Here is an 18274-nt window from a genome sequence, read left to right as displayed (position 1 = left end):
AATTAAAGAATTGATAAGTTTAGGGACTTAATTAAACTTTGAATTAGTTTAATTAATGCAATCAGGGCTTAATTGAAGAAAGATCAAAGTTAATGGTCAATTTAGATAAAACAATGCAAGAAATTAAATTTCAGGAACCAAAGTGAATAGGCTGATACTATAGGGGGATTAATTGATTTTTTTAGGGGTAATTTTGAAAGAATTAAACGTTTAAGAGTCAATTAAGGACTGAATTGATTAAATTTGAAACCAAGAACTATTTTGTAAATGAAACAGAAATCCAGGGGTACAATTGCATTGTTTCCGGGGTGAAATTAAAAAAAAAAAGATTTTCATAAAGCAAGAACTTGATTGCAAAACATCAGATCTTTAGGGGGCAAATTGAAAATGGACATTTAAGCCGAAGAAACGGCGTCATTCCAAGGAGGACTGTTCATCCTCTTCCTCCTCTGGAACAGAGGAAGCTGTCTGAACCAAAAAAAAAAGGGTCTCTGTTAGATCCATCAAACACAACCAAATCCAAGCCACATTGTAGACTAGATTGTCTACCACAAATCCCATTTTTTTCCCAGCTTCCATCGCCCCCACGATGCGCCATTAACGCTAAGGAAACCCATCACCAGCAATCCAACAATGGCATGACTGTTGGTGTTCTTATCCCACCAAACTCGGAGAAAAGATAAAACAGTAATTATCTGCAGAAAGATGACGATCCCAGGAGGATAAAGATCGAGTTTCTCTCAAGGTTTGTCCCTTTAAAAAGAAGAGGATCCAGAAAGCAAGGGAGAGGAGAGAAAACACAGAGAGAATTATGGAGAAAGAACACAAAAACCAGATGGAATTTTGGCTTTTCCTTCAGAACTCTAGCAAAAGATTTTTTGCTCTCCCTCACAACAGACTATTGATCCAACCAACACGACACAAACCATGAAAAAAAACAGAGGAAACAAAAAAAAAAAGAAAAAGAGTGGAAGAAAGGAGCATTGTCCAACCAGTGCATCATCTCCTCACATCTTCGTCTCCAGCAGAAGCTACACCAGTTAAGCTGCTCTTCTCCCCCATCTTTGAATTTTAATTACTCTCCCCTGTAGCAAGCGTCGGGTGAATAATTCACGCATGCAAATGGTTGTCAGCTTGGTTATTGGGCTGGCCAGTGACCCAGTTGAGTAAAAATACTGTTAAGACCGAGCTGGGCTTGAGCCTCAGCCCTAACCAGTTTATTTTCTTGAGTTAAGGGTATGTTAGCAAACATACTTTTATATTTTTACTTTTTATTTTATTTTAATATCCAGTAAAACAGGCCTTTTAAAATATTAAAAAATTCTGAAACAATTCAGTACCTTTCTGAATTTATTTATGGACTCCTCACATTTTTTTTATGACTTCACTTGATATTGAATTATATACTTATATCGTGAAATGTGAATATATTATAAAATATATACCTGTCTTTTCTATTTCCTTTTCTTTTCTCTAAAAAAAAAAAGGAAGGCTCCATCATTGTAAAAATATAAAAATATGTTTTGCTTTCAATTCAAAATTTTACATCTTTATTCACTAGAGTCAAAGTCAGAAATATTTGTATTCACTAATGTCAGAATTAGAAATACCCTTGATGTTTACTAATGTAAGAATTAAGAATCGAAACACTAGAATTAAAAATCATCGTGAACCCCAATGTTCACTGACGAAAAAGTCAGAAATATCACTCTTTTAAGTAATATTTACCAACGCCAGGGTTAAATATTCACTGGCATCAGAGTCAAGAATATTATAGACAGACCATCAATAGTATAATACAATAAATTATTAGCAATTTAAAGCAAAACACAACAATGTAATCTACCTCAAGTAAAACATTTAAGGGGTGATAGTATCTTCTCTTCTATGTAATTAGTCTAGTACCATATAATTTTTATTGATCAGTTAAAATTTTTAATGACTATAATATTAAATTAGATGGAACCTCTTAAATCAGAATTTTTTTTCCTCTAAAAATAAAATACTAGATATCTTCTTTTTTTTCATCACGATGTCAGGATACAATCAGGGTCAAATATCTGGTTGAATATTATAGTGTGAGAGATTAGGGTGAGTTGTTCGAAATTAAACCATGGGTTTGATTAGAAAATGGGAAAAGAAAATATCGAAAGTGCTCCTCTATGCATCGTGCAACTTGCATAAAAGCTTCTCCTTTTGAAAAAAGTAGGGCAGTTTTGTCATGAAGCTGGGAAAAAGTGTCAGATACTTTTTATATTGCTCATGTTGCCTTGAATTGTTGGCCTGGTGGCGGACCATGAATAATAGTTGCAAAGCAGTATATGATGGGGCACTAGTAGGCTTGCTTTTAATGAAAGTTTGCATAAACAACATCAAATTTAGTGCCATCGATTATCAGCAGCAGCAACAACAACAGAAAGGAGACAAACAGAACAGGAAGGGGTAGCAAGTTCATCTGTCACTGAGAAAGCCTTTCCCCATGCTGTCACTTTGTGGTGGTTACTGGCTTGTAGACTGACATTTTTAAGATTTTTCTTAGTTTTTTTTTTCTTTAATAAAGCAATACGAAAATATGTCAAATTCAGTGGATGGAGATGGTGGAAAGCCAATTGAATGGCTAGCAAAATCGTTAATGAGGGGGGGGGGGGGGTATGCTTCTCTTAAAGTTATCTGGATTGGAATATTATGACGGGGTGACAAGTTTGATATTCATGAAGATATACTTTAGGAATCGCTAAATTATTGCCTTTTCCTCCGTGTAATTCATAGACTCCCCCACAAACACTCAAGGAGCTACAGTCAGTTCCTCCTTGCTAACGGCTACATCCAAATAAAAAAATGGTAGCCAAGTCTTACCGCCGACCCAAAGAGGAGAATCTTGAGGAGCTTTTTATGAGCATGGAAAAGATTTAGTCTTAACTTGATTAAATTAATGGTTGAAAAGCCGACATAGTGCTTAGTTAGATTCTCTCTTTTAATGAGCACAGTCTCGTTAAAGTTCACATTTAAGAATCAGAGAACCACCCCATGATTAATGATTCTACTGATGACTAGCTTAAGGGATCTGCAGAAATGCGCTGGTCTTTGCCACTTTGTCATTAGCTTTTGAAAGAAATCTCAACAAGAAAACAAAGCGAAATTCAATGGCAAAGTTGCATTAAGTAATGGATTGATTTAGTCACTGAAACATCTTATAGGATCTTCCCCCACTTAACTTTGCCATCTTAAATCAGAAAACAAAGTGAAAAAAAGAACAATGTCATCCTCATGAACAGAACAAAGAGAAGGCAGCATTAGATGCTTGAACTAGTGGCTCTTGCTCTCAAGCTTCAGTCAAGATTCCTTTGTCAAATTCGTTCATCCAATGGGATAGATAAACCATATGCATAAAGGAATCAAGAAAAAAGGAGATCAAAGAACGTCATTTCAAGGGGTTAAAAAAAAATTCTGAATTGTGACCAAAGCAAATTTGGACTGAGAATTTGACAGGGTACATTTTTACAAGAACTGCTGCTTTCTCTGATCAAAGGAATACGACAGCAGCACTAAACAATCTTACAGGTCATAATCTGAAGACCTCAAACACATCAGGAATTCTTTTCTTGAGCAGGAGTTTTTCAATCCCATTCTTTCATCGTTCTGATTGTATTTCATCCACCATGTGAACTAGGAAGCTGCATCAAGTACTTTTCAGGCCAGCAACTCAATAATTGGAGAGTACCCCATCTAGTCATGAACCTTTCATGGTCTAGGACAACTTGGATAGATTCTTGTACCAATTCCAATATTCAAAACACAAACAAGTCCAAACAGAAAATGCCTTGCGACCATAACTGAAATTCTAAACATTGCAACTATAATTGAATTCCAAACACAGCTAGGACATTCACATGTAATCAAAAGTCAAGCATCACATAAATAAGCTTCCTTTTGGTTCAATGATTCAGATTTGAATGCAAAATCACAGCATATGCTACGTGATCGTTCTGCAAGAGTCTAATAAATATGGACTAACTTGAGCCCCCAATGACATATTCACAATAATACATGATAGAGAATTGACAAAGTTATCCAACATACTGAATAGCATATAGAATATCAATACCTTCAGAACCCTAAATGCTCCACTTCATCTATGACCTTATTGATGCTGCATTGATTGCATCTGAAAAATGAAATTGTAAGGACCAAACTGATATCCTGGAAGTGTTCCTCCAAGCAGATTTTGCTCCTGCAGCTTGGATCCATGTGAGGATATCCCACAAAAAGGTGTCGTCAACAAATTGTCATTTGCTGGATTATAAACTGAAGCTATTCCTTCATTTTGTTGTTTCCAGTCAAATAAACCTTTAACCGTGCCAGCCGTTTTTGGTTGTGCCTGAGATTGCATGGTTGTGGTTGAATGATCTGGAGATGATAGCCTTTTGTTTTCTGGTGATGGAGATTTGGCATCTGGAAGATTGACAGTAGTGATATCATGGATACTAGATCTTCTCTTATCCTTCCCTCCAGTACTTTGCCTAATAAAATACTTTTGAGCATGGCTAGCCACCTGAGTCGGCGTCCTAGTAGTCACATAATTGCGGGAGATATTTCTCCAATCCCCTTTACCATACTTTTGAAGACCCAAAAGAAACTGCCTGCAGTTTATGTCAAGTATCTCCAACATAAGACACCAAAATATGAAAACTACACACATAGTTGAATGAAAGAGACATTCTTTGAAAAGCAAGTTTTAAACTAATTCGACTGCGCATTGACAAATTCAAATTGTTGAATTCCATTATAAAAGATTTATAAAGAACAATACACTTAGGTCTATCATAAGCTAAATGCCAAGTTGGTCATTGATCTCATCTCAATTACCTCAGCAAGACAGCAAATTCTACTACAACTCAATTCAAGCAAAAACAACATAGAAAAAGAACAAGGGAAGTGAAAATTAACTCGCCTCCAAAAACTTTAACACACAACCAGTTTTCGTTAACTATCACTATTGCGAAATTATAATCAAGACACATTAGCTTTACAGCCAAAGAAATGTAACTTACCTGTGCTCCTCCTCAGTCCATGGCACTCCTTTCTTCCTTTCCTGCTCGGAAGGCCGAGTCGCCGTGCCCCTCTTGCCTCCAGGACTATAAAATTGTTTCAATCCATCATACCCTTGATTACTTACCCACTCTAAAGTGAAAGAATCACTGTTATATCCAGGAATCGGGATCAGTCCTGCTTCTATATCACAAACATCTTCCTCCAATTCCCTATACTGTTTGATGACATCATCCACAGTCTTGCCTGGAATCAAGGCTGCCACCTTCAGCCATCGATCAGGCGTATCCTTGTCATACAAAGCCAAAGCATTCTCAAACTGTTTGTTCTCCTCAGGGGTCCATTTTGTTCCCTCGCCTTCTTGAAACAACCAGTTTGAATTCTGCAAATACGAGGCCGGATACAGAATTCCAATACCCCGATTCATAGTTGTAGGTAATCACACTATACAATCAAAGCAAATAACTTGCATGCCAAAGATGATTTATAAACACACAAGATACTCACTTTAATTTTTTTTCTCTCCCTTTGAATTCAAAGAGAGAGAATCACCAAATGGGAAATGCAGAGAAGTGGAGAATTTTATGACCAAATAGCCATTCGATTAGAATCTTGAGAAAACTTTTTTTTTTTAACAAATTGAGGAATCTTGAAAAGTTTGCAACTTTCCAAAACTCAAGGAAAATTCTTGAAACAATAACAACAAATAAGCAGATCTTAATTTTTATTCCAATAATAACCCAAGTACTAAATCATAACAATTTTTTTTAAAAAAAAAACTTTTTAAATTTCAAAATAGAAAACAATACTCTACCGTGAATTTTGGAACTTTGAAGTTCAAACTAACCCCAAAAAATATGGGATTAAGACTTCGCCTAAAAAGATACCAAAAGACAGCGGCAAAAGCAAAAAGACCCAACTGAGTTAAAAAAACTGGTGCTTTGCTAGCTTCTTTTTTTTTTTAATCTTTTCACTGTGAACTAAAAGGGAAAGAAAACAACAACAAAGTAGTAGTGCCTTGGAGAACAAATATATGCCAGCTCTTTCTCACTACTGCTTCTTGCAAGAGAGGGATCTACGGGAAAGAGAAATGAGCAAGAGAAGAAAGAGAGTGAGGTCATAGGTGTTGAGTTGCGATTGGTGGATAGGTTGTTTGTTTGTGGGCTTTGCCGCTAAAGAAAAGTTTGTTCCCTTAATAATATGTTAGAAGATGGAGAGAAGAGAGATGAAAAGAGAGTGGCCAAATCAAAGTTGAGAATTGACAGTGACAAGCTGTGATTGGCTTAGGTGGTGGACTAAGAAAGCAGTATCCAATTTTGACAATGCTGACGCATGTTTAATTAAATGTTTGTGGGAAGTGCTTCTGTTTGATTCGTAAAAACCATAACTAGTTTAGTTCATTCATTAATTTATGGTTTATCATGTGAATAAATGAGTCCCTTTTCATCGCGCTTAGTTACTATTTTGAAAAAATAAATAACAAAATTGATGATAAAAAAACCGTTTAATTATAGAGATAAAATAATTTAAAATATTTAATTTTGTATATCTTAAAGATAATTTTAAACTAATTTTCCTGTCCATGTAAAAATAAGGACACAGAGGATGGAGATGAAGACAAACAATTTTTTTTTTTCATATATATCAATTTTAAAATTTTTAAAAATAGTTTTAAGAATGCAATTGATGCATGTGCAACCTAATAGAATAACAATAACACAGAAAATATGGAAATTTTAATGAACAAAAAGAATTATAGAAATGAACCCTAAATTGAATGGTGTTGAGTTGAAATCCAATTAAAGATGTGTTTTGTAATACAGTGCAGGATGTGTTTTGCAAAAGTGCTTTTTAAAATGAAAATATTTTTTTAAAATTTTTTATTTTTAATATCAGACATTAAAATCATAAAAAAAAAACACATAAAAATTATTAATTTAAGTCTTTTCTAGACAAAAAACGATTGAAAAAGTAATTTATAATGTAGGTTGAATCGCAAAATCATACACATCCGAAGTCTTTTACTTGACCTAAATTGAGTAATTGTTGGGCATGCATGAGTGGCATGACTATTCTATATCAAGGATAAATGTACGTGCATGCACGTGTATAAACCATCCCTACGATATCGTCATATCTAAGTTTAGGGATTATAATTTTATCTAAATATGATACCGATCTAAATCAATCTGAATAAGTGGCTTTTTTTATATATTTACCTTACCCGATAAGTAATGGATAGAGCAAAGATATTATCAAACCCAACTAACACCTAACGCAAGATACACACACATATTTCTATCATATATATATATATATATATATATATATATATATATATATATATATATATATTATATTTTTTATCTAGTAATAAATAATACTCAAATAACAGCTACTAAAATAATGGATATTCAAAAACCGATAAATAAAGTATGAATATTTAAATTTTTTACCCGTTAGATAATGGATAAAATATAAATGTAATAGAAACCCGACCTATAGGTTTCCATTTTCATTCTTACCAAGCATCGTTCTTGGCATGCCAAGTGAAATAGGCTTGGTTGGAAAGATATCAATATACAAGTTAGCCCAACACAGCTCCTTAATGGGCATTATCATGTTAAATAATGAGTTGAACCACAAGTCAATGTAATTAAAAAAAAAATCTAAAAAAGAAGATATTTTTAGGTGAAGTGTACTATAGCATGAGTAAAATCGCCATGGATTGTAATAATATTTCTCTTATTTTTTCATCCTTATTATAATCTAGGCATCAAACTTTTATTTTTTTTAATTTTATCATTCAATATTGTGTTTTTTTAAAATTAGAATTGATGATTTGTTTCGTTTTGCTTTTATATTGGGTTATTATAGCCTCAAGAAAATACCTTGACATTAGGTTGATGCTTGTTTTTTAGAGAAAATCATGATTTTGTTGCTTGTAAAGAATTGAAAATAAGAGAACCAAAATTGATAGAGTGGAAAATATATAGGATTTTTTATTCTGATTATTTAGCTCTTTATAAGAGTTTTTTACTTGTGAAATATTTTTCACTTTACCTTTTCGTCCTTTTACTTTGAAACAATTATGTTTTAATCTATCATATTCTTTACATTTTAGTCCCTAAGTTATAAGAGGAGAGAGAGTCATCGAAAAACAACGAAGAAAAGAAAAGAAAAATTATTGGTGAGGTTTTGTTAATGATAAAAAAAGATAAATTAGTGTTAATGTGTTCATTTGATGAGAGGTGTATCATTGATGTGTTTTTTAGCTTTTGTTTTGCTAGAAAAAATAGATTAAGGTTCAGATAGAGTTTTTCTCTTTAGTTTAATTTGTGTTTTTAAACAGATTCATGTGTTTTGAGTTGATAAATTAGTTTATTGTGATTCTTAAAGTGTTTATTAGATGTTTTAATATGAAAATAGTTTGAAGAATGATTTTTTTGTCCAAAAAACCCCAAATAGATTTTTTAACCATCTTTTTAATGACTAAAATATAGGTAAACAAATGACATGTTATTTACAACAACAAATGATGCATTGTTTGCTTAAAAGAAAACAAAAAATAGTGGACAACATATCATATTCCTTTTAGCAAAAAACAATTCAAAGCTAGTCAACAGGCCTAACTTTGTTGGCCCACACATGCCGACCCTTTTTTTGGTTGGGCTAGGCATATCTTTGGCCCCAACACTAGCCCTTTCCATTTTTTTTCAAAAAAATAGTATTTTTTTAATTTTCAAGGAAATGCTGATGAGAGGAGTACCGTTGATGTGTTTTTTAGCTTTTGTTTTGCTAAAAAAAAAATAGATTAAGGTTCAGATAGAGTTTTGCTCTTCAATTTAATTTGTGTTTTTAAACAGATTCATGTGTTTTGAGTTGATAAATTAGTTTATTGTGGTTCTTAAAGTGTTTATTAGATGTTTTAATATGAAAATAGTTTGAAGAATGAATTTTTTATCCAAAAAACCCCAAATAGATTTTTTGACCATATTTTTAATGGCTAAAATATAGGTAAGCAAATGACATGTTATTTACCACAATAAACGATGTATTGTTTGCTTAAAAGAAAACAAAAAAAAGTGGATAACATATCATATCCTCTTTAACAAAAAATAATAATTCAAAGCTAGTCATGCAGGCCTAACCTTGTTGGCCCACACATGCCCGACCCTTTTTTTTATTGTGCTAAGCACGCCAAGCTCATATCTTTGGCCTAAACACTAGCCCTTTCATTATTTTTTTGAATGAGTGCTATTTTAGCACAACAAGATTGAATGAGTTTAATAATATTGTAAAAAAGTTACTCCCTATAGCCACACTTACTGGTAGGATATGTAGAGCAAAATATTATTTTCATAACCATGTATGCTCGACCCCTTGTAAAAATAAGATCATGATTTTGTATTTCAACCCAAAATCAAACTAGTTACAATAACGAATTAAGCTAGACACTTTTCTCCGAAGAAACAAATTTTTTTACTGGTTACAAAAATTAATAATTACTAGTTTAATAATCATGACCAAAAGTGGTATGGGAATGGCCACATTATAATTATTAATTTTCTCTCAGTAATTAATAATTACTAGTTTAATAATCATGATCAAAATGGCCACATTATATTAATTCCTTATAATAAAATGTTTGTATTCTAAGATCAAGTAAAAAACATCATGTAACTATTCTAAAAAACGTGGAGAACAATTTCATTTTTCATTAAGAAAATATACTATGTTTCTTTTAGAAAAAAAAAATATTTTTGACTTTAAAAATGTTGAAAAAATTGATTATATATCAAGAACAGAGAATGCAGGATACCTAAATATAATATCCTTCACCTATCCCACCACTACTCTCATCGAAGCACCTAAGAGATCAATATATATATAAAAGTATTAAGGACTTTTAAGTTTTAATTTACTCTTCAATTTTTGTATATTAATTTTAGAGTTCTTTTTATTATCTTATATTAAGAAATTTAAGAAAAATATTAAAAATGAAGGTTAATTTTTTACATTATTTTTTTACTTGAAATAACTTTTTGAATGATTTACTTGAATTAATTTTAAATTGAAAATATCTTTTAATGAAATTTAATTCTCCCAAACAAATATATTCTAATGTAATTTAGTCATAAAATCTTAATATCTATTTCAAGCATTTCATCTTATTTTTAGGATTTTCCTTTTGATTTCAATCTTTTCATTGTATATTTAGGTTTTTCTTAAATTAAAACAAGATTTTTTTTTTATGAATAACTAAAAAGTAACTCAATACCAAAATATTGTGAAGAAATCATGGAAACTAATATGATCTTGCAATTGGATTTGCTCAATAAGATTTAATAACAATTTATAGTTGGCCTATTTTTATTTTTTATTGTTCATAAGGTGTGTACAAGTACGCTTTGGTGCTATGAATTTTGAACTTTTTCATTTTTAGTTCCTATGTTTCAGGACTTTCACATTTCAATCCAAAACTTCTTTTATTTTATGTTTCAATCCCTGAAATTTGGATAGGAGAGAGAAAGTCATCGAAAAATGAGAGAGAATAGAAAAAATTATTCATTTGCCACATTCGCATATAAAAAAATTTGATTGGAGGTGTCAAAGAATTCCCCTTAGCAAAAGAAGTGTTATTTAGGTATTTTTAAGCTCTCATCTAGCCGAAAGAATTAGATTAAGGGTTAAGGAATATTTTCTTATTTAATTTTAATTTTGTGTGTTTTGACTGATTTAAAGGTGTTTTGAGATTAAAAATTTGTTTATTATGATTCCTAAAGTGTTTATTAAGTGTTTTTAAAATGAAAATAGCTTGAAAATGAGTTTTTAGTTACAAAAAATTCAAGACCCATCTTTCTAGCCATTTCTCTCCAATGATCGGATTTTGAGCTGGACGACAACGCTTCATGTACCACTACAAATGAAGTATTGTCTATTTTATTTTTTAAAAATATAATAATAAAAGGGTAAATAACACTATATATATATGCGCGCCTGGTGCATGAACATGGCCTTCTAGGTCCACATATGTTAGGCTTTTTTACATTTAGGTCGGGCACTCGAGCCCAATTTTTTAGGCCTAGGCTCGTAGCCTCTTTCTTTTTCTCTTTCTTTTTTTAGATTTTGTTTAAAATGAATTATAAGTCAAATAGTTAATATTATGGCATTTAAATTATTATTCAATTTTGATATAGTCTCAAATAATATTATATATTTTGATGGGAATGCCTATTGAACCTTAATTCAAGTACAAAATATTTAGATATTATTTTACTAAAACTTGCTTTTAAGATCATGATAACTTTTTATTTAAAAAACAATACTTCTAACTAAAAAAATGTTTTTGTTAAAACAATAAATAGATACATCAATATGAAAATAAAGTTTAGATTAAAGATATATATTTTTTCTGTTTATTTGAAGTGTTTAGATTTTTTTAAAAAAATTGTTGAGTCGTTATTTATTGAAATGTAAGTTGATTTTTTTTTTTTGTGAACCTCAATTGTACTCTTTGATTATTTTAATATATATGGAATGATTCCCATTTTCACGAAAACATAAAACAAATAAAATGTTATAACAAAATTCTAGACAATATTAATTATACATGATGGAACCTTAAGAAATCAATTAATGTATTGTATGGAATCTACCTCAACGCACTAGCTATATGTAACCTCGTATCTTTCGGACATGTTAACAATTTCCCTTTTCTCAGTAATTAGGTTGATGAGTCCTCCTGAATGCATTAATGTTGCTTCTTTTCTTCTTTATTACCGTCAAACCAAACCTTAAATCCCACTTAAAATGAATTTGACGATATTGTATTCAAATTCGCTGTTTCTTAAAAAAAACAAATACTCCCTAATAAAATTCAAATTTATTTATAATCCCTAAGTGTATAAAGAAATCATTTCATATTTCTTTATTATCAAAGATATCCTTAATTGTAGTAGTAAACTTAATCGCTTGACACTAATTAAAATTAAATAATGATTAACTTATATACATGTAATCTGTCACAAATTAAGTCACATCTTGTGAATTAAGGCATGCTTGCTTGTAATAACTATGGATTACTAGTAATATTCTTTATAAGGCACTTGTTTAGTGGTTAAAGTGATTCGTTAATTTCTTCTCTCAACTTTATGGATTCAAGATTTCAAATCATGGATCTCAATACCATGACAAATTATTAATTTTTTTTTTAAAATTTACCAAATTGATGCAAGGAATTGTTAGAGAATAATATAAATCATATCTTGAGACCTTACCTAACAACTTAAGCTATTAGGTTGAGATAGTTCTTTGACATGGTATCAGAGCTTTAATGACCAAACGGTTACGAGTTCGAATCTCACCATCCCTATTTATTTGATAAAAATTAAGTACAAGGTAATATGAGTATGTGTAAGTTTTAAGTCCAAAAGGCTTTCACTTGAGGAAGTGTGTTAGAGAATAATATAAATCATATCTTGAGACCTTATATACCTAACACCTTAAACTATTAGGTTGAGATGATTCTTTGATAGGAATATGCCTTTAAGATCGCGACTCTATCTCGATTGACATGCATGAGAATACTTTATTTATCAAATAAAAAAATATAATATTCTTTACATGATTATGACAAATAGTATATTTATTTTTAGTTTAATTATAGTTATTGATAATCTTAGGTTAGCTTGCACATCAATAAAAATAATTTTCTCTGGATAATTTTGAGAGCATATCTTTTATATCGATGTAGTGTATTCATAAAAATAAATTGTTCAAGGTTTGAATTCACTAAATCAAAATAATAATCCAAGAAAAAAGCCATGAAATGAAAAATGTAGAGGAAAGTACGTCATTGGAAAAACTAGTGTCGATTTTGATTAAATTGGCGACTAATGATTGGAAATTAAAGACGGCTACAAGACAGTTATATGATTGGAAATCAATGATGGTAATGATCTGATTCCTCTCCAAGTTTGGCCTTCTCGTCTGCAAGGCTTGAGCTCCTTTCTGTCAACTGATGCCCTGAGGGTATATATCTCGTTTTCTAGGCCTTTCCGACTCATGAATAATTCCTTGATATACTCTTCCAGCTAAAGCCTAAACTATTATTTATTCCACCAATCACTCTCTATTTTTTTATTTCTTACAGCTAGCATGTTTAAACCTTTAGATTTGAATATAAATTTATAACTTTTAATAAAATCTCATATTTAAAATCATTTTAAATGTTAAGAATTGAATTTCAACATTCAATATCTAAAACTATTACAAAAATAAATCAAAGATCAACTCATTTAATTTACAATTCCAAAGAAATTTTTTTTAATATTAAACTAATTTTTCAAAAATACCCATGTAGCTTTTATTTTTTAAAAATCTATAAAGAAATTAATAAGATGAATATAATAAAATTAATATAGAAAATAAAATAAACTGAATTTTATAAATTTTAAATACGTGAATATTTCATTCCAATCAGCCTGGTTTTTGTTCAGCGGAGTGTCGCTGGAATGATTGGGACTTCATCACGATGGTGGTTTCCATAAATAGAAATGTTCTTGTTTGCCGTATTTAGAAGTAGCAATTAATTAATTACTAGTAATAATTAATCCAACAAGCATGTGCAGTGTTGTCGGGTAGTGCTGACATGCTATAATTCAACTGCACTTACTGTAGAGCATACTAGCACTGTTAACCACGTTGTTGCCGGGGCAGATTATGATAATGTTTGATATTGTGTGGTATCTAACTATAAAAAAAATATAGAATTTTTATTTTTTAATTCATAGATTATTTTTTCAACTACTTGAACAATACACGACATGCCAAAATATATGGTATAAGTAAATTAATGTCCAGTATTATTTGTTATTATATGCTTTATATATGCTTTTCAATAATATATATATATTTTTATTTCACCTGTCGTTATTTGTTTGGTGTAATGCAAACATAAAAAAGCTCATTATGAAGCATAAAGAGGACTCAAAATGTTATAAAAAAATAGATTATTATTATTATTATTTTATTCCATATATACCTGCATCCCTTTTTGTGCAGTTCAAACATTCTCAAGAGCTAATTTTCCTTCTGTGAATCAGGGCAGTAGTGCTCGACGCAAAACCATGTTGCAAGAAGGATAGAATTGCTAATTCAGAAGTTCTCCTTATGAAATTGGAAACGGGTTGATGAATCTAGAGTAAATTCTTGGCAAAGCTCTCTCAGTGTTTTGACAAGCAGAGCGCTTCCACAGTAGAAGACACCTGCAAACCGAAACATAAAGAAATATATAAAGGATATCTAAGTATAAAACGGAGCTTAATTACAATTTTGGTTGATGTGGAAGCTGATCACTCGAAGCCATCTATTATTGTCGAATAAAAAAACAATCTCATAACTTACGAACATGAAAATTCATTATAGCTGTATCCTCACCTATCCGAGAAGACTTGTGCGTTTCTGCCATTTGAGCGAACACCTTTCTCCAGTTGGGCCTTGCAAAATGCGTTCTTATCTGTCACATTCTATTGCATGTTAGGAAAAAAGATTCAAAAGTAAACATAGTATATTAGTATATAGTCGATGATGCAGTGGCCTGTCAAACTGATTTGTACCCGGCTTTGGGAGACAACATCAAGTCCATTCTTTGCATGCTGCAGTTTTTGTACCATGGCAATAAGTGCAGACCTTGCATCTCCTTCTTCATACACACTAGTCAAGTAGTTGTGCATTTCTATTATATGCTGATATATTCAAAAGTGTCAATAAAATTACTGGTTAGATTAGAGCATCAGCGATGAGGGTGAAAAGTATGTAAAAGGATGACTTTTTCAGCTATCAAAACCTATACATTATCATCATAGTCTGCAACATCGTCCATGACACCCTTAAACCAATCAAAAGAGCTTTGTTCTCTTGTGACCCAGTAAAAGTATGCTCTTTCTGTACATCGTCGGTCCTGAGTGCAATCATGTGTTAGCCGAAATGATTTTCAACTTATTAGTCTAAGCAATCTTATGGAACAGATATTTGTTTGGTTCTGCATAACCTACCTTCATCGAATCGGCTGCACTTGGTTTGATGCCATTAAGGAGATCCTTCAAAATGCTGATAAAGGGAGTTGCTCCGATTCCTAGACCTATGAGCAATAGGATGTCGAACTTCTTGTAATTCTGAGCTGGGGCTCCGAAAGGTCCTTTGATCAGGATCTTTGGGAATCTGCCATAAGAAAAAAAGGGGCTATTATATTTCTAGTTTTAAAAAACTGTCGAAGAGATCAGTTAAGACTTAATTTACTCACGTTGCTTGTATCTGATCATAATTCGAGTTTGACATTGCTATTGTTTCCAATCTATTTAGCCTGCCTTGTTTTTGTTTCGCAGCAGGTGGGGCCTCACAGACCTGCGAAATATAACATTCTTTAAGTATATAATTTGTATTTCTCATCTCAATAAAACAGCTTCATTTGCATGGATATGGTGAAACACCAATTAAGCCATAACCTTTGCAAATAAGTTTTTGAGTTCCGAAGTCCAATCACCCACGGTTCGTATGTGGACACTCAAATTGTTATCTCCTGGTGCAGAAGTGATGGAGAAGGGATGCCTGTAAGCAATAAGAACTGGGATTTTTTTATTAAATGGCATGGAAAGCATTCTAATGAAGTACTGGAGATCAGTTTATTACCATTCAAAACTTGACAAATCCGGGCTCTTGATGAAGAGGTACATTCCACTTTCGTACTTAAATCCTGGAGGCTTGTTCATGTATAGAGCAAGAACATTCCCTGTATATATAATTGCCTGTAATTCCCAAAGTACATGATGAGTTTAATGAATTAATATCAGGGATCAGGAAAGCAAGTGATTTGAGGAGAAGAAATCTCACTAATACAGACCTTAATGACATCAACCTGGTGATGGTGTTCCTGATATTTTGTAGAGATTCTCTCTGTGGCGTAGAATACTACTGGGCCAATGAGATACATCCATGTCTGTGAAAAGTTAGATTACACAATTAGTTTCAGCAACCTCATTAACCCATGTTCAGAAGAGAAATTTTGTTGTCACGAAAATATTGCATTCAGAACAGTTGGAGCACAAATGGCAGAGAAAGTTATGCTTAATGAACAAGTAGCTAGCTGAGGATTGCACATACCGTTTTGGCATACCAAGGTTTTTCAAAGATTAAGAAGTAGCCATGCAAAAAACATAGCAGGTATGCCAAGGCCAGCAACTGATGCGCATACCAGAAAGCATTAAACCCTGCCAATTTGTGAAACGCCCCTGGTAACTTAACGACATTCTTTCGGAAATAGTGTGTTGCCAATGTAAATGAGAACCCCATTACAAGGATAATCAGAATTCCGGTGACGCCTACACTACTTCGTATGAAGAACCAATAAGTTGGCTGTTGGTAATTGAACAATGGTCCAGCATATGCCATGAATTTGTCTTTTGGGCATGAACTCAACAACGGAATATTACAAAGCATATGTGCTAGAGTATGAGCTACAGTCGCAATTACTATGGCCAAAGCAATGTTTTTGTGAAAGTTTATGTTGTCATCAAAAGGGATAAAGGTGCCGAGAAATGACGATCTAAGCTTAGTGAGTGTTCTTCTGCAAACAGGAAGAAGAATGAGAGCCATATTCAACTTGAGAGTCTCCGCGGAAGCCTTGGCAAGACAGACACAATAACTTGAGATTTTGAATAGGGGTGATTTCTCGAATTCCTTAAACTTCCAAATAAAAAGTGCCAAGTTTACAGCTAACCATAACGTCATAACCCATATTCTCCTCCAATTCTCATGAATATATTCTACTGACAGCGACAATGATTTGGTAACAGGAGTCCGATATCTTCTTGGGATCATGGCTCTTGTGAGAGTATGTGTGCTTCTATTGAGCTTCGTGGTAATTTGATCTTCATTATTCGCCATCTCTCTTAGTAGAGTTTCTAGCTGCCATAGCTGCAAAACTAGAACAAATAGAGTTTCTAATTGCCACATTGTCTCAGAATTTGAAACCAGAGTTTTTGCATAAATACTAACCCCTATATATCCAAGATGATCAGGATCAAGCTCTTCCATGATTAGAGCTGCATAGACTGCCGCGTACTGTTTAAGATTTGTGAGCTTGTTTGCGGAGGCACTTAACACTATAATCTTTAGCATAACGTAAACCAGGAAATCGAAATATCATGATCAGGAGGAAGAATAATAATAAAAAAAGAATAATTGTGCACGAGGACAATATAACCATACACACCTCCTTCACTTCCTCCTCCGATAGCCTCCCATCGCCATTCTTGTCGCACCTAGGACATCATTATGTCAGCTTAATGTTGCACCATATTTTAGCTGTCTAGACTTCAAGGGGGGGATTTCTTACATATCAAAAAATATTCCAAGTCGAGAATCAAGATCTTGTTTAGTCATGTCTTCCCAAAACAATTTCAACTCATCTTTTGTGATCCCATTTGCGGTGAATATATTCTTACGCCTAGCAATTGCGTCAAATATTTCTCCAGCAAACTCTTTTGAATCTCCTAGTCCTGCAAAAAAGGAATCAAGTATCCATTTGTGTTCGTTATTTTTGAAAAACAGGATAATGCGCACACGCTCAACAACGAAAGATTTCAACAGCATACCAATGCAGATTCCAAATTTGTCCTTTGGGAGCCTTTCATCAACTGCAAATTGATCAAAGCGCCTTTCGATTGATCTCCATGCATCCATTTCCTTTCCTGTCACTGTTCTATCAAGAAACCTTAGGCTTTTAAGCCCTCTTGCAGCAGATGATGCTGTCCTTTCCATCTTGGGGCGAGGAGGTTTCGAAGAGAGAACACCATTCTTCCTCAAGGCACTGCTTGTAGTCCTTCTGAGGGATGCCCCAAGATTACTTGCACTCCACTTGATAGATGCGCCAACAGGTCCTCTGGGTGGAAAGGCTTTTTTTGGTTCATCATTGATAGGAACTTCCACCATCCTATCAATTTCAATGTTTTCGAGCATCCACTTTTTTGATTCTGTTCTGCTACCCATGAACACTATGATAGTTCTCTCTTCACTTGATCAAACTAAGAAAAAAAGGAGAAAAAAAATGGAGGATGTTGGAAGAGGGTGAGAAAACATAAAGGATCTGCTAAAGATTGAGAGGGCGACAGAGAGAAAGAGAGAGGTTTCTTTTATATGAAACGGTCAAAACGGCGTGCAAGGA

General features: G+C 32.7%; 2 protein-coding genes across 2 annotated transcripts; both read right to left on the bottom strand.

Moving 5' to 3' along the window:
- Positions 1-3893: 3893 nt before the first annotated feature.
- Positions 3894-6290, bottom strand: LOC7468045 (transcription factor DIVARICATA). Its single transcript, XM_002308175.4, has 2 exons — positions 5052-6290; positions 3894-4640 (listed from the first exon to the last, which is right to left on the bottom strand). The coding sequence occupies exons 1-2, from the start codon at positions 5474-5476 to the stop codon at positions 4142-4144; spliced, it is 924 nt and encodes a 307-aa protein (XP_002308211.2). The 5' UTR covers positions 5477-6290; the 3' UTR covers positions 3894-4141.
- Positions 6291-14046: 7756 nt separating this feature from the next.
- On the bottom strand, positions 14047-18208 carry LOC7468044 (putative respiratory burst oxidase homolog protein H). The gene is made up of 14 exons (XM_002308174.3): positions 17706-18208; positions 17447-17609; positions 17324-17372; positions 17107-17220; positions 16213-17025; positions 15953-16048; positions 15742-15857; positions 15558-15660; positions 15356-15456; positions 15108-15273; positions 14906-15013; positions 14670-14798; positions 14491-14569; positions 14047-14318 (listed from the first exon to the last, which is right to left on the bottom strand). The coding sequence occupies exons 1-14, from the start codon at positions 18097-18099 to the stop codon at positions 14209-14211; spliced, it is 2541 nt and encodes an 846-aa protein (XP_002308210.2). The 5' UTR covers positions 18100-18208; the 3' UTR covers positions 14047-14208.
- Positions 18209-18274: the final 66 nt, after the last annotated feature.

This window comes from Populus trichocarpa, chromosome 6 (genome assembly GCF_000002775.5).
Source record: "Populus trichocarpa isolate Nisqually-1 chromosome 6, P.trichocarpa_v4.1, whole genome shotgun sequence".
NCBI classification, from domain to species: Eukaryota; Viridiplantae; Streptophyta; class Magnoliopsida; order Malpighiales; family Salicaceae; genus Populus; species Populus trichocarpa.
Note: the sequence above shows the minus strand (reverse complement) of the source record. Positions and strands in the feature narration are given on the sequence as shown.

Bases quoted from the DNA above. Each gene is read 5' to 3' on its own strand.
- LOC7468045 (XM_002308175.4), bottom strand. From the start codon at position 5,476: ATGAATCGGGGTATTGGAATTCTGTATCCGGCCTCGTATTTGCAGAAT. The intron at 4,641-5,051 runs GTAAGTTACATT...CATAAACTGCAG, and splicing joins TGGACTGAGGAGGAGCACAG to GCAGTTTCTTTTGGGTCTTC.
- LOC7468044 (XM_002308174.3), bottom strand. From the start codon at position 18,099: ATGGGTAGCAGAACAGAATCAAAAAAGTGGATGCTCGAAAACATTGAA. The intron at 16,049-16,212 runs GTATGTGCAATC...AACTTTTCACAG, and splicing joins AACCTTGGTATGCCAAAACG to ACATGGATGTATCTCATTGG. The intron at 14,799-14,905 runs GTATAGGTTTTG...TGAATATATCAG, and splicing joins TTGCAGACTATGATGATAAT to CATATAATAGAAATGCACAA.